Consider the following 17,128-nt stretch of genomic DNA (forward strand, 5'->3'; position numbering starts at 1 on the left):
TGCTAAAATAAGAATAAAAGCAAGAACATTTTGTACATAAGCACAATACACTCAGAGCAGCAGAACATTTGTTTATTCACCCATGTAAGCTTTGAACTGCAGCCCAAACCACTATGCTGTGCTTCATAATTCTTCATACAAATATGCCTGCAATATATGTGTTAGGCATTACACATACCATACACCCACAGGTTTCCTTTATCAACCCAATGGCAAAATATTGTGAAAGGTACTACAGATATGGATGTTCACTTAACTTAAATAGAAAAGAGAAGGCCTATGGGATCTACTCCCTATTCCATACAAAACTATTTACGAACACTAAACAGTTTTCATTTATTTCAACAAGACCTAATTATCTGTTTTGCATCACTGAGAAATGGGGACCTTAAGATTATCAGCAATTGTGTATGGCATATTGTATGACTTATTCATGAAGCTTTCAATTAATCATTGTTTGTAAATTGCTTTGAAAGTTGCAGAACCTTGCAGATAACATAACAAGGGCAAAGTCTTATAAATAAGGTAGACAAAATTGAATTCCACAGTACTGCCAGCATCTCTACCATTCCATTAGCTTCCAGTCACTTTGAAGGGTGTGCATTTGTCACAGACACAAGACACAGATTTTCACTTCTCCACCTCTGCCCACTACAATGGGTTGTGTATAAGCCAATATGAGTGTTTAATAGTGAGCTCCTAATTTACTTCTGCTCCACCAGCAATAAACTTTAGTTGAACACACTTTTGGCATTATCTCAAAAGAAAATTAGGCAATTCAGGCAGTAATGACCAGTTAAACAGAAGCTCCTGACATCAAAATTAGATGTTATCCTGGCAGTTTGGCATGTACTAACTTCATTCATTGTAAAATATTCATAGCAACGAAGTCCCAAAAGGAGCTAAAGATGAGGCAAGATTTCTTTACCCAGTGGTTTCTTGAAGCAGTGAGCTTGAGGGATCTCCTGAGACACTTGTTAAAATACCACTACCAAAGTAAAAGATAAGGCAAGATGATTTTTATACAACTGGCAGAGTGCCTATCTTTCTTTGAACCTAGTTTATCCCTTGAGCTTATATAAAATATATTTCTTTACATGGGTTTTCCAGTCTTCCTTATAAAAACAATGCACCAACAGGAAGAGCACACTATTAGGAAAAAGTAGAATCTTCAAGTAGAAAAGCAATTCAAACAAAAAAAATCATATAACTTTCTTCAGCATCTCTCACAATATACATAGTTATTTTCACTTTAATAAGGGCATGCACGCTCTCCCAGGTCTCTTGCTTCAATTTAAAGATTATTCAACATAAATCTAATTTTATTTGCCATTAATAAATTATTTTTATTTTCCTCCCTTTATTCCTTATTGTTATTATTTGGCATAGAGAAAGCGCCACTCCCAATGCAAAAGCAGAACTGCCAATGGCATAGAGCACAGCTGTAACTGATTGAACCAATTGCCTTGCTATCATTCAAATGAAACCAAACTCATCTTTGGCAGCAAACCTGATCAAGTATTGTATCTATACACTACTTTGGGGCATTTAAAATACTGTTTTATTGGTCTGTTTTAGACTGTTTTCCTGGACACCAGGACATCAGTTTTCTTGGACATCATTTATTCTCAGTCCATGGCCAACGGTCAGTGATTCTGGGAGCTGAAATCCTTTGCTGGTTCTGTCTGGTAACTTCTCCATCTCAAAAAGATCTTCTGCAAGATTCTCTTTAGATCTTCATTTCATAGACTCAGAGATTGTAAGACATTCTCAATTGATTATGCTGGTTCAAGAGCACTATAAAATAGCATTGCTTCAACAAGAGAGATCAACATACCATCTTGGAAGGAGTCTTTAGGGTTATAGTTTAGAAGATGAAATTATTACCAAGAATTATAACAGACATTATAGTTCTCTCTCTTTTTGTATTACGACTGGTTCGGAAATTTATCCAGTCCAAATGGGCAAGAATAGCTACCAGGAGAAGTTCTCAGATGTTTTATCCTATGAATTTATTATGTGAGTAGTGATATTTCAGGTAACATATTAATATTTTGAATGAAAGATCCCACTTCCTCAATCACTGAAGCACCACCCTTTAAATTGGAATAGGACATTGCAAAGCAGTGCAGTGTAATACAACTTTTTGAAAAGTCAAATATTTCACAGTGGTGATACAGAAGTATGGGTGGTTGTTGTTGTATGTCTTCAAGTAGCTTCCAACTTCTGGGATCCTAAAGGCAAACCAATCATGGGATTTCCTTGTTAAGTTTCTTCAGAGGGTGTTAACCATTGCCATCCTCTGAGGCTGACAGAGTGTGGCCTTCCCAAGGTCACCCGGTGGGTTTACATGGGCAAACTGGCATTCAAACCCTGATCTTTTGAATTGCAGAACAGTCCAATATTCAAACCGCTATACCACTCTGGCTCAGTATGGTATATTGAGTATGGGTACAAAGATTGAACTAGTGTATACATCTGTGTTCCCTGAATCCATAACAACCATTTATATTATAAATTATATTATAATAATACAGTGGAGAGTGGAAAAGTTATCCACAATCTAATATGTATCAAACAAGGCATTCACCAACTAAGAAAGTAATTCTAGAACAATCGGTTTACTTTTTGTAGGAGACACACATCCTGGCTTGCTGGGTATGAACCCAGGACTGTGCACACGGCTCAATTGTTGCCGCCTGCCTCATGAGAAGCTAAACTACAGAGTTCCATGGTTTGTTTATCATGCTGTGTGAACATAGTCAGATTCTCTTCTCTGATATGTTTCTCTTCCAACAAACCAGAAAAAAATACAGAGCAGGCAAGATCCCATTTTTGCACAACACAATAAATAAACCATGGAGCAAAGATGTGTGGTTTGTTAATCAGGCTACAGACACGAGTACTCTGCTGATACATGGTCTTGGCTTGTCATGTTGTACCAAGTCACCCAGTAGTGTGTATGTGGATAAATTGTACTGAAACTGGCATGTGTCCTTGTAGTGAAAAGCAATCTTTAAAACAGCATTCTGGTCTGAATAAATGCAACATCAAATAGAACTGACAAAATGTGAACTGGTAGTTGAAGCATTACATTGATAAGAAAATTAGTTATTGCTTTTCAAGCTACCAGTATGATGCAATGGTTTGAGCACTAGACTACAACTCTGGAGACCAGGGCTCGAGTCCCCACTCAATCATGGAAACCCACTGGGTGGCCTTAGCCAAGTCACACACTCTCAGCCTCAGAGAGGCAAGGGCAAACCTTCCTGTGAACAAATCATGCCAAGAAAACCCCATGATAGATTTGTTTTAGGGTCACCATAAGTCAGAAATGACTTGAAGGCACACAACAAAGTAAAGGTGTAGTATAGGAATGCTTGGCTACTCTAAATGAATTCAAGACTCCAGGGCTACATGAACTTCATCCAATGTTATTAAAAGAACTTGCAGTAGTAATCTCAGAAAGACTGGCAATAATCTTTGAGAACTCCTGGAGAACTGGAGAAATCCCAGAAACTGGAGGAGGGTAAATGTTGTCCCCATCTTCCAAAAAAAAGGGGAGGGGGAGGACCCAAACAATTACTCTCCAGTCAGCCTGACTTCAATACCAGGAAAGATTTTAGAGCAGGTCATGAAACAGTCTATAAACCCTTAGAAAAGGAATGTTGGGATCACTAAAAGTCACCCGAGTCCCTGACACAGGCAGAGGAAGCCCTGCAACAACAGCAGCAGCCCAGTTACAGAGGAGGCTCCCAGGGCACCAGTGGACTTCTGAGATTATAAAACACCCTCATAGCCCTTATGTTTTGTAGTTGCTTTTAAGCTGCCTGTCAGTTCTTCCCCGAAGACGCCCAACGCCAGCACCCAGCGCCAGACACAAAGAACACCGAGACACCTGAGCGCCTCAGAGCAGTTCCACCGTGCCAGCGCCGGGAAACAGAGAGGGGAGGTGCCAGTGGGAGCGGCATCTTCAAAAGCCGGCCTGCCGGCTCTCCCCCAAAGATGCCCAATGCCAGCACCCAGCACCAGATGCAAAGAGCACATTGGCAATAGCACAATAGGAAGCTGACTGATTAACAGCTAGATTAGTTGATTTATCCATTTTAGACCAACCAAGTCAGCAATCAAGACCAAATTTATACCACCTATAGGCCTTTCGTGTGCATTGCCATGGTTCTTAATTTAACACCAATGGAATATGACAACAATAGAGGCGGGAAGGGCATTATTGAGATAAAAGAGGGCGATTATGAGAATGTGAATCTTGATCATGGTACGCTGATTAGAGTAGTGCGGGGCAATGGGAGATACAGCGTTAATAGAGTAAGAAATATAAAGGAATATGAGATTTAAAACCTATCCCGCCTTCCACTCACTCTATTAGCCCAAAAGAACCGAGGGTCATCTCAACTATACAACAGACCCTTACCCTGCTTCTTTGTAACACCAGGTCAGTAAAGAACAAATCTCATATAATCTATGATTTGTTAGAAAAAGAGCAGGCTGACCTGGCTTGTTTCACAGAAACCTGGCTGGGAGAGCACAGTAGTGTGACCTGGGTCAAAGCTCTCCCAGCTGGGTATGCTGTTAAGGAGCAGGTCAGGGAAAGTGGGTGAGGGGGAGGAATGGCCATGGTCCATAAAAGCACCATCACTTTGACCAGGAAACCGGTCTGGAAAACAGAACACATTGAGTGTATTTACCTGACCTTGAAGGCTAGAGACAGTCTGGGGATTCTGTTGGTCTACCATCCACCCCGTAGCCTAACAGACTCCCTGGCCGAGCTGACACAGTTAGTCTCGTAGCTGATGATGGAGTCCCCCAGGGTTCTTGTCCTGGGAAACCTCAACATCCCTTTCAAGGCCGGCTCATTAGATCTGTCAGGAGCAGCTCGGCAGTTCATGGATTCCATGACTACCATGGGCCTGCCCCAATTAGTCTCAGATCCCACACATTGTGCAGGTAATACACTCAATGTGGTCTTTAGTACAGACCCGGAATATCCGTGGGGAGAGGTAAATTCTGGTCAAGGTAAGACCAAAGGCCTCAATCCAAATCCCCCTCGGGGGTGGAGACCCATTAAAATGGTCTGCCCTTGAAGGCTGATGAAACCCAAAAGGTTCCAAGAAACACTAGAGGGTTTTATGGTTGGGAACGATGGCCATTCTGTTGAAGCCCTGGTTGATACCTGGAATAATGACCTTACCAGGGCCATAGACAATATCATTCCCGAGCATCCTTTCCAGCCTGCTTCTAATAAAAAACCTTGGTATGCAGAAGATCTTAGGCAAATGAAGCGGGCTGTGCAATGACTAGACTGGCAGAAACATCAGTGATTATCTGACAAGACACGCCATAAGAACTCATTGGATTCTTATGGAGTGGCAATCGATGTAGCAAAGAATTCTTTCTATGCTACATGAATTGCATCGGCAGAGTCTTGTCCAGCAGAGCTGTTCAGGATGGTTAAAGAGTTGACCCAGCTGCCTCCCATTCTGAACCCTCTATTAGAACCAACTAAGGCCTGTTGTGATGCTTTTAATGACTTCTTTGTGGATAAACTCTCTCAGATAAGGGCTGATCTTGATGTCGGCATTACAAGAGAATCGATAAGAGAGGTATCCAGTGACTCCGTGGACTGTATTAAACTGGATCACTTTGAGTCTGTAAATACCGATGAAGTAGACAAGCTCCTTGGAAGTGTAAGGAGGACGACATGCCCTCTCGATCCCTGCCCATCCTGGCTGACCGTTCAAAGAGGAGGTGCAACAAAAACATTACTACAACTTATAATAAACGCATCCTTCCAGGAGGGGATATTTCCATCTACAGTGGAACCTCGGGATACGAAATACCCGGGTTACGAATTTTTCGGGACCCGAAAAAAACCCATAGGAAATTATTGATCCGGGTTACGAAAGTTTTTTCGGGTCCCGAAAAAACTTTTGGTGCTTTTCGGCGCGATTTTACACCAAATCGCGGCTTTTCCCCATTAGCGGCTATGGGGATTCGGCTTGCGAAAGCCGTTCGGGTTACGAAAGCGGCCGCGGAACGAATTAATTTCGTAACCCGAGGCTCCACTGTATATTGAAACAGGCGGTAGTGAAACCGCTCCTGAAAAAAACCTCCCTAGACCCCCTATTAAAAAACAACTACAGACCGGTCTCCCTTTTACCATTCTTGGGCAAAGCGACCGAGAGGGCAGTTGCCTTCCAACTCCAGGATGTCTTGGATGAAACTGATTATCTGGACCCATATCAAACTGGTTTTAGGGCGGGATACGAGGTTGAGACTGCCATGGTCGACTTAATCGATGATCGTCGTCTGGGCATTGACAGGGGAAGGGTGACCCTGCTGGTGCTCTTGGATATCTCAGTGGCCTTCGATACCATAGACCATGGTATCCTTCTGGAACACCTGAGGGAGTTAGGCATTGGGGGCACTGCGCTCCAGTGGTTCCATTCCTATCTCTTGTGCAGATTCCAGATGGTGAGGCTGGGGGATAGCTGCTCCTCTAAGAGAGAGCTGACATCTGGCGTCCCTCAGGGCACCATTCTATCCCCCATTCTATTTAACATTTACATGAAACCACTGGGAGAGATGATCCGGAGATATGGAGCACGGTGTTATCAGTACGCTAATGACACCCAGATCTATCTCTCTATGTCTCCGACTGACACAGTGAATAAGGATGGCATCTCTCCTCTGGATGCCTGCCTTGGGTCGGTAATGGGATGGATGAGGGAAAATAGATTCAAGCTGAATCCAGAGAAAACGGGGGTACTTGTGATAGGTTCCCCAAGTCCAGGGATGGAGATTTGCCAACTTCCCCTAAAGGACAAAGTTCACAGTTTGGATGTACTCCTGGATCCATCTCTCCAGTTATCATCTCAAGTGGATGCGATGGCCAGGAGTGCTTGGTACCATCTTCGGCTGATATGCCAACTGCGCCCCTACCTGGACCGAAAGGACCTTGAAACAGTGGTACACGCACTGGTAATCTCTCGACTAGATTTCTGCAATGCGCTCTACATGGGGCTACCTTTGTACCAAGTTCGGAAGCTTCAGCTACTTCAAAATGCAGCAGTCAGAAGGATCACTGGAACATCCAGATCAGATCATATAACACCAGTTTTGTTTTAAAATTTCTACACTGGCTGCCAATCAGCGTCCAGGTGCAATACAAAGTGTTGGTCATCCCCTTTTAAAGCCCTACATGGCTTGGCCCCGAGTTACTTGAGGGAACGCCTCTCCCTACATAATCTGCCCCGCACTCTCAGAACATCCGGGAAGAATCTTTTGGAATACTCAAAGGCTAGATTAATATCAACTTCCCATAGAACAGTCACTGGCATGGCCCCCACATTATGGAACAACTTACCGGATGAAATCCGTCTTATCAGCACTTTAGATGCCTTCAAGAAGGCACTAAAGACGGATCTCTTCAGGCGGGCATACCCACCCGACCTGTAAAGAAATGGAAGAAATCCCACTTCTGATCAGAACAGCACATTGTAACTGATGTTTTTATTAGTACTGTATTGTTGATTCAAGTTTTAACTGATTATTGTTTATAATATGTATTTTAGATACCATTGTATGTGGTTATGGTTGTAATCCTGCCTTGATTGTGAGAGGCGGGAAAATATAAATAAAATTATTATTATTATTATTAACATGGGTTTCTCAGAAACAAGTCATGCCAGACTAATAACAGTGTTACAAGCTTGGTAGATGATGGGAATGCTGTGGGTATACTGTATCTTGATTTGACAAGGTCCCCCATGGTATTCTTGCAAAAAAGAACCAGTAAAATTATGGCTGGACAATGCAACTGTTAGATAGATTTGTAACTGGTTGACCAGCCAAACCCAAAGGGTGCTACCAACTGCTCCTCTTCATCCTGGAGAGAAGTGACCAGTGGTGTGCCACAGGGTTCTGTCCCTGGCCCAGTGCTATTCAACATCTATATAAATGAATTGAATAATGGAACAACAGAAGGCACTCTTATCAAATTTGCACACCAAATTAGGAGGCATAGGTAATACCTCAGAAGACAGGATCAGAATTCAAAATAACCTTAATAGTTTGGAGAGCTGGGCCAAAAGTAACAAAATGAATCTCAACAGGAAGAAATGTAAGGTACTACATTTTGGCAGAAAAAAATACATGTACAGGTATAAGATGGGTGACACCTAGCTTGACACTATGTGAAGAGATCTAGGAGTCTTAATAGACCACAAGCTGATCATGAGTCTGTAGTGTGACGTGGCAGCTAGAAAGGCCAATATGATACTAGGCTCCATCAATAGGAATATAGTGTCTAAATTGAGGGAGGTAATAGTATCAATTTATTCTGGTTTGGTAAGACCTCACCCGAAATACTATGTCCAGTTCTGAGCATCACAATTCAAAAAGGATGTTGACAAGGTGGAGTGTTTCCAGAGGAGGATGCCTTATAACGATAACAATTTGCAACTGAAATGACCAGGCAACTGAAATGACCAGACACTAAACAATTAGCTGCTCCAGAATTATCTTGCAGGAACAACTGTAAATGTTTAAAGACCCCTAGTTAATAATAATAATAATAATAATTTGTTTTATTTATATACCACTATTCCAAAGATCATAGCGGTGAACAGCAAGTAAGCTAATTAGATAGTAAGCTAATTTGCCCCCAACAGTCTGGGTACTCATTTTAGCGACCTCGGAAGGATGCAAGCCTGAGTCGAGCTTGGGCCCTTTTGCTGGTCTTGAACTCGCAACCTTGTGGTTTTGAGTGAATGGCTGCAGTACAGGCATTTAACCACTGCGCCACCAGGGCTTCCCTGGTGTTAGATCTATCACTAAAAAATGCAGCCATTACCAATCCTGTTTTTTTAAAAAATGGTCTCAGCTAAAGGATAATAGGATAAATAAACGTAAAGGACTGGGGCTAAGAATGGAGCGAAGTGAATTCAGGGTAAAAGAGAAGTCCATATAACATTTCTGCCAAGATCTACATGCCTACTTAGGGAGAAGTAAATACATCTAAAAATCCTCTTGTGAGTGTCAATATCCAAGTATATCTATATAGTAAAGATCTATTCAGCCCAACATGCTTGTATTTTTCTGTTTAGCATAATCCTTTTTTTAGGGGGGGGGGTGTAAATCTTTAATCCCCTCCTTCTCCACAAATTAATTTCTTAAAGTCATTTAAATCAAACAGCATAAATCACTAACTTGTTGAAGTTTATTACTCTGATATATCCTGAACTCTATACGCAAAATTTATGCAACACTAATAGCCTATGTCATTGTTTTATTAACTAATAATACTACTGATGTGTCATTTCAAGAATGTTTAGGTACAGTGGGTCTCCTTTTCAGGTCAGCAGCAGCAGCAGTAAGATCTATATTATTTATTGTTTAGAACAGTCACAATGAGAAGGCTCTCATTCACTACCTGCATCGATTACCTTACAGCCTACTGTCTGCAAGATGCTTTTCCCAAGCCACAATGTCATTTAAGAGTTCAGATTACCACCTGCTTATTCTAGTCAGCACACAGAAGTGCAGAATCTAGCCAAAGGCCTCTCCCCTCCCACTTTCTCCTGGCACACTGAACTGTGTTTTAACAAGCACCAGGAGATGATATACAAATGTTTACAAGGTGTGCAGTGATTATTTCTGATAAATTCTTCTAATCACTATAGAGAAGTTTCTATTGGCTGTTTATGATTTAACTCCTTTCTGAACGCCTCTCTTTTCCTGTTACTTGTCCTCCCACTTCATAAAGAAAAGCAAGGCTCTTTCAAATGGTTCTCAGGAATTTTTTTAAATATCCAAACAATATTTTTGTTGTCCTGAAGTGTTTTGGGGCTATTCCCTGCACCAGCTCTAACATTTTATTCTCACCCTCAAAGTGGATTTCTTTTTAATTCCAACATATAGAGGAATATGCTCTCTTCTTCTCCTTATTGCTGCTGCTATTATTATTATTATTGCTACTACTACTACTAGTACTACTACTAATATAGTTACATTGCTACAGTGCATCAACAGAATAGCACTGGGGGGGGGGGAATTCAGAGAGGAGGAGCTTTATTCTTCAAACCATATTCCCACATCAGCAAATCATGCCCCAATTTTAAAAAAAAAAACCTTTGGAAGAGCAGAGCCTTAATCCACATCTTAAAAACTGTTACAAACAGCCCCGCCCCACCCCACATAAAACAGCAATACATGACAAAACCTAAATATCTATATTGCAAAAACTCATGCTTCTCTAGACCAAACAGAAAGAGCCTTCAGGTAAATGGAAAAGAGATAAAAGTGGAAGGGGGGGGGGACAATGCAGGGAGAAATACAACCACTGACTCCCACTTCATTGTGTGTATGATTTCCATACTCTCCAGGTTTCACTATCTGTCAATAGATGAGCCAACAAATATGGAATAAAAAAATAGCTAACATCTATACACATCCTCATCCACAGCAAAGGAAACACAAAAGACTGCAGCATCTAAAGGACTATAGCATTAATCTCCCACACAAGCAAAATCACTCTCAGAATACTGCAACATGGACTTCAATCATATATGGAGAGAAAAATCTAAAAGGAGAGGAAAGGAAGAGGCAATAGGGACCACATTGCAAACACAGAATGGTTAATGGACACACCAAAGAATCGGAAAATCAGCATGTGCTTTATAGGCTACAGCAAAGCCTTTGACTGCATAGCTCACAAAAAGCTATGGGATGCTCTTAAAGAAATGGGAGTGCCACCACATCTGATAGTCCTGATGAGGAATCCTTATTTAGGACAAGAAGTTACTGTCAGAAGAGAATATGGAGAAAAAGAATGGTTCCCAGTTTGCACAGGGTCAAGCAAGGATGCATCCATACCATACACAGAGCAAGTTTAGACTCAGAAGGAGGAGGAATGATGATAGGCGGAAGGAGCAGCAACAATTTAATGCAGATGACACCATAATACTAGTGGAAAATATCAGTGACTCAGGCCTGTTACAGACTGCCAAAATAAAGCTGCTTCAGGTCTCTTTGGAGGTATGCTATTTAAACGATGCATGCATCCTAAGAATCCGGAAGCTGCACCAAAGCTGCACTCCAGTGCTTAGGAACGGAGTGTGGCTTTGGCGCGACCTCCAGACTCTTAGGACCCATGCAGCATTTAAATAGCATACCTCCAAAGAGACCTGAAGCAGCTTTATTTTGGCAGTCTGTAACAGGCCCCTGAAAAGGAAAGTTAAAGAAGAAAGTCCAAAGACATGTTTATTGCTAAACCTAAGGACCACGGAGGATCTACACAAACTCTATCCAGATAATGAGGAAATCAAAATAAAGATTTCTTATATCTTGGATCAAATATTGATCAAAACAGAGACTGCAGTCAAGAAATCAGAAGATGATTAGGAAATGGGAAGGGCAGCTATGGTCCAAAACACACTGCAGAAATAATCCAGTTTGAGACCACTTTAACTGCCCTGGCTCAATGCTAGAGAATTCTGGGAACTGCTGTTTTGTGAGACATTTAGCCTTCTCTATCAGAGTGCTCTGGCACTACAATAAACTACAAATTCCAGGATTCCCTAGCACTGAGCCAGGGCAGTTAAAGCGGTCTTAAAGAACTAGATAAGATCATATAGGCGGGATACATACTGCCATATAGTACGTATTGTATACGTACTAGGGTTAGGAAGGGGCGGTGCTTCCGCACCCCCCTAACCCTAGTACGTATACAATACGTACAAGATGGCGGCGCCCCTTCCACATGGGCGCCGCCATCTTTACGTACTGGACGCATAGCGTCCAGACATGTCGCGGCGCCTATGACGTCGCGAGTCCACACCAGGCGCCTCGCGACGTCATAGAGGCGCCGCAAAAAGAAGCTCCGAAATGGAGCTTCTTTTTTGCTCTGCGCGGGAGCCGCGCGGTTTGACTGCTGCAGCTCCCGCGCGGAGCAAACGGCGGCGGCGGGGAAGCGCCGCAAAGCGGCGGTTTGTATCCCGCCATAGTGTAAAGATATTCAACTGATCACTGAAGTCAGAGTCATCCAAGCCATTGTATTCCTTATCACCATGTACAGATATGAGAGCTGTACACTGAAAAAAGCAGACAAGAAAAAAATCAGCTCATTTGAGATGTGGTGCTGGAGAAGAGTGCTGAGGATAACATGGACAGCCAAAAAGACAAACAAATGAGTCCTAGAACAGATCAAGCCTGAACTCTTCCTGGAAGCCAAGATGGTGAAACTGAGATTGTCATACTTTGCTCACATCATGGGAAGGCATGATTCACTTGAAAAGACCACAAGGCTAGGAAAGGTAGAAGGCAACAGAACGAGAGGAAGAGCTCATCCAGATGGCTAGACTCAGTTAGGGAAACCATGGGCCTAAATCTATAAGAGCTAAGCAGAGCAGTGGAGGATACTGGGGCTTGGAGATGTCCCACCCAAAGGTCACCATGAGTTGGGGTTGACTTGAGGGCAGTCAACAACAACAAACAGAAGAGCCTTCCAAATTTTCAAAGGCAAAACATGGTAATACATAATATTCTGCCAAATGTATTTTGTATAAGTTATTTCTTGAACCCAATTAAGTAATGGCCATTTCTCTTCTATGTACAGTGAACTCGGCAAGATGATTATCAAACTACAGTTGGCCCTTCTTATACACGGATTTTTAATACGGATTCAAGCATCCACAGTTTGAAAATGTTCAAAAAAGTATAAAAACTTTTATTTTCCATTTTTTATAAGGGACAGTATTTTGCTATGTCATTATATTTAATGGGACTTGAGCATCAATGGATTTTGTTATCCACGGGGGATCTTGAAACGAAACCCCAGCATATAACAAGGGTCCACTGTACACTAATTTGTGCAGTGTAATGATTCACTAGGGCAAGTGTACAGAGTGCCTTACAGGAATTCAAGTTACACAGGGAGCCATCACATACACAGGTTTGTAGCCAGGCTTCCAGAAATATGTTCACCAGCGGCTGCCAGATATTTTAGGAACCAGCCGCAAAAGACTCTAATATAGACCATCACCAGGTGCTTTGTGTGTCTGTCTGAGTGTTCTGTTTAAGCTGCTAACACCATCACATGAAGTGACAGATGGACTTTTCCAAAGCAGTGTCAGTTTCTGTTCATATGCAAGACAGTGACATGCATTGGAAGAGTTATAAAGACATGTATATCATTGAGTTATAAAGACATCGTATATCCTATGTTTTAAAAAAGAAGAGAGTAAGAAATACTTTGCCAGGCTGGAATAGAAATGGTTGACAGATGCTTATTTGCCCTACATAGGACAGGGAATGATATAACCAACCACTGTCTCTATCTAGCAAGCACTGGCTATTTGTACCAAATCCAGCCAAAATCCTATATTGAACATACCCTCTAAATTTATTTTGTGAGGCAAAGCTGCTTTGAAAGACAACAACCTGGAGAGAATGAATAACAGGGTACTTGATTCTTTCCTCACTTATAAATTCACCTCCTCCAATGTGTTTTTCCTCCCCTACGGTTTGGAAAGGGTCAATACCTATCTAGAATGCAACCCCCACCATCACTGAAGCAAAGAAAAATGCTGGCGCAATTAATGGTGATTGGAAAACCAGTGTCAACCAAAAAATTAGCCATGTTACCACTACTTGACTGCTCCAAATTGTCCCCTCCTGAAACTGTTTTTCTTAATGAAAAGGGGCTATTGGGGTCTCTTACTCACATATAGCCTAGATCCAATGGCATAATGATATCTGATCACCAGCACAACTGAACATTTCTTCTCCCCTCTCTCACCTTGCAGCTTGCCATAACATCCCCAAAAAGTGGTTACAGGGGACTGAAGATGAATCATTCCCTCCCAATCCTACTAGCAGGATTTCCGTCAGAAGAATTACACAGTAGATCCCTTTGTAACATGTGAGTTGGCTCTGGATTTTCCACATAAATCTACCCCTTACTTACCTCTAATTTATTTCTGTAGCCTAAATATATATGTTCACAATCAGGTCCCAGTGGGATTTAAATCTGAAGCTTGTACAAATGTAATTTTCTACATCAGATAGCATGGTCAAAAGCTGCAAAATTAAATTTTAATCAGAACTTTATTTTTCCTGCAACTGCAGCTCACAGCCTCTCTCACAAAGTAGATAGTTTTAAACAAGCTAATACATCCAGAACGTTTTACTTGTTGGGTGATAAACAGGTAAATTAAAAGAATAAGAGCTGAGAAGTGGAAATGCTGGATGAGAACCAAAGAACACAAAACAAAAGCAACACAAAATTTTGTGGGGGTTTTTAATGCAACAATTTTAATAATAATAATAATTAATAATTTGTTTTATTTATATACCGCTATTCCAAAGATCATAGCGGTGAACAGCAAGTAAGCTAATTAGCAAGTAAGCTAATTTTGCCCCCAACAGTCTGGGTACTCATTTTAGCTCCCTCCTCGGAAGGATGCAAGCCTGAGTCGAGCTTGGGCCCTTTTGCTGGTCTTGAACTCGCAACCTTGTGGTTTTGAGTGAATGGCTGCAGTACAGGCATTTACCCACTGCGCCACCATTTTATTAGAGTCCAAATCTTTTCCATAATATATTATAATTATATGCAATCAATATTCTTATATTCCCCTTTCCCTTTAAGCTGTGACTCTTTGAAACAAGCAATGCATCGAAGTAGGTCCATCTGTCATAAAAACTGAACAGAAATGAAAAGAATAAGCAAGTCAGCTTTATATGACTCCCTTTTAAATGGGCTTTTCAGCAGTGTAGCAGTATGCAACTTGAAACAATTCAACTTATTTTGTTTGTTTCAAAACAAACAACCACAGTTTGATAGTATGCTTTTCTCAAGGATACATCATCATTTTTCCCTGCTTGCCATTTCTGCCCTTGCAAGTTCTACTTTTCTGGTAACATTTGCAATTTGCAAAAGCAAAAAACAAAAATCTCTTTTGTAGGATTTGTTCCACTTCTGTTTCCATTAGTTCATGACATAAATCATATTTATCTTGCAAACTTACTGCGTCAACTGAATAGGCTTTTATCCAACTGGCTGAGTCTGTAATCTGTTCTTCTACTGTGTTTAAGTAACAGGTCCTATTATACTATAATGTCCCTTTAAATATTGATAACAAGTCACTGCGTCATCCCAACTCTTCACATATATAAAGGCCTAATGTGCTACCCAAGCTGTACAACAGTACTGCATTTGCAGACACTTCATTGTTTTTGGGAATTGTATGCTAGTGTCCACCTGCTTTTTAAATAACTGCTGTTGTATAACTTAAAAATAAAGATGTAATATTTAGTTGTAATTCCTAACATTATACATAGATTGCAACCGGACTTTATAGAAGGGAAGGTATGTAGAGAATACAAACGGGATTCACATTAATTTCCTTCATGAGATCTACCTGCTTTTTAAAGTCTAAACTTTTCCCCGTCTTACAGTTTAAAGACACAAAAGAGAGCCGTTCTAGACTGAGAATGGGAGGGAGAGGGACTCTGCCGGGAGCCTTCCTTCTAGGTCCTAAGGAAAAGTATGCCAGACTCCATCAAGCTTTCTAAGCAGGAGATGTCTGTCAGATCCAATCCACGCGCGCTTTGCTTCTGAAACAAAAGCTAACTGTGTTTGAAGTACTACCATCTTTACAAGCCGGCAGCAACCTTGGTTACCACAGAAACAAGGGGAGGAAAGCAAGCACTTCCAGTCCTTCCTACTTGCAATAGCTTGCCATTCCCAACAATAAATGGTGGGTAGTAACCAAATAAATACTAAAAACAACGGCCAGAATCCAAGATCTGTCAAACTAGCGCCGGACACTTTAGACGGCTTCATTTTCTACACTTGTCCCTGTCAGGCCTATGTCAGCCATGTGTGAAACTGAAGGAGATTTCACAGCTACGTGGAACACATATGTTCAATGCAAAAAATAAGGCGTATAGTTCAAAGCCTCACTGAACATACTTCAATAGAAAGAGACTAAGGTCTGCAGCTCCAAGCCATTATACCATGGCCTAAACACACAGCTTGCAGAAAAGGGAGGGTGACCCAGGCTTCCCTTGAATTGTGACCACAAGTCAGATCCACATTATTTGTCCTGTATCCGAATGCATGCAGGGGTTCACAGCTGGATCTCAGCGTTTGCAGTGCAGCCCCTGGACAGAAAATTGCACAGAGGTGGACTGTTGCCTTTTGCGCCTTTAAGCAGGCACTTTCCTCCCCCCTCAGGATACAGAGGATGCTCAGTTCTGAACTTTTATCTCCTTTACACCTATCTTACCCCCTTCCCCAGCAAAATAAATCAGGTAAAGGAATTAGATGACGAAAGTAATTCTTTGCTGTCAATAACAACAACAAACCTGTCCAACCCATCACCATTGGAAAAGCAGAGAAGGAACTGAGAAAAGTGCCAGCCAAGAAAAGGCAGTAAGGGACTTTCCCCACTGTAAGCATGCATTTATATATATATATATATATATAGAGAGAGAGAGAGAGAGAGAGAGAGAGAGAGAGAGAGAGTTCCCTAAACACACACACACACACACACACACACATATATATATATATATATATATCATGGCCTAAGTGTGCACGCACACACACATCTGTATAGATCATGGCCTAAACACAGACATAGGCAAACACACAGACATGCTGATATAGTGGACTAAACTCACATCTTACAGAGAAGGGACCCATATTTCCCTTGAACTGTGGCCACAGCCAGATCGGTCCTGCTTGCCCTGTAGGCATCTGTGCCCTGTGTGTTTGTGTGCATGTATCTAGATATAGATATAGATATACAGATATGCCTGAGAAATCCGCCTGAAAGCCAGTGTTGTGTTATATTTTGCAGACCAGCAGCGATGAGAGGGAGGAGGAGGAGCGTGGGGGCGATGGCTCTCTGGGCGCCCAAAGAGGCTCCTGGCCCCGTCGTGTGAAAGCCAAAGGCGTTGCAGGAAAGCGCCGCTGTTCCGCAGAAGGCCCTTAACTTTTCCTTGGGTCGGAACCTGCGCCAGGCCCTCTTCTTCCCTGCGCCGGGTTCGGACCCGTCCATTCAGGGAGGGAGGGGAGCAGCCAGGTGGGCGCCAGAGGGAGCCC

General features: G+C 41.9%; 1 protein-coding gene across 1 annotated transcript in view; it reads right to left on the reverse strand.

Annotated features, from left to right (window-relative positions):
* The window catches only part of KIAA1549L (KIAA1549 like), a 263,272-nt gene that overhangs the window by 245,155 nt on the left and 989 nt on the right, over nt 1-17,128 (reverse strand). Inside the window, exon 3 of the mRNA XM_089523106.1 lies at nt 7,385-7,470. Within this exon, the coding sequence (XP_089379232.1) occupies nt 7,385-7,470 (86 nt within the window). The remainder of the gene's footprint in view (nt 1-7,384; nt 7,471-17,128) is intronic.

This window comes from Sceloporus occidentalis, unplaced genomic scaffold (assembly GCF_023333645.1).
Source record: "Sceloporus occidentalis isolate IW3139 unplaced genomic scaffold, rSceOcc1.0.p SCAF_4, whole genome shotgun sequence".
Taxonomy (NCBI): domain Eukaryota; kingdom Metazoa; phylum Chordata; class Lepidosauria; order Squamata; family Phrynosomatidae; genus Sceloporus; species Sceloporus occidentalis.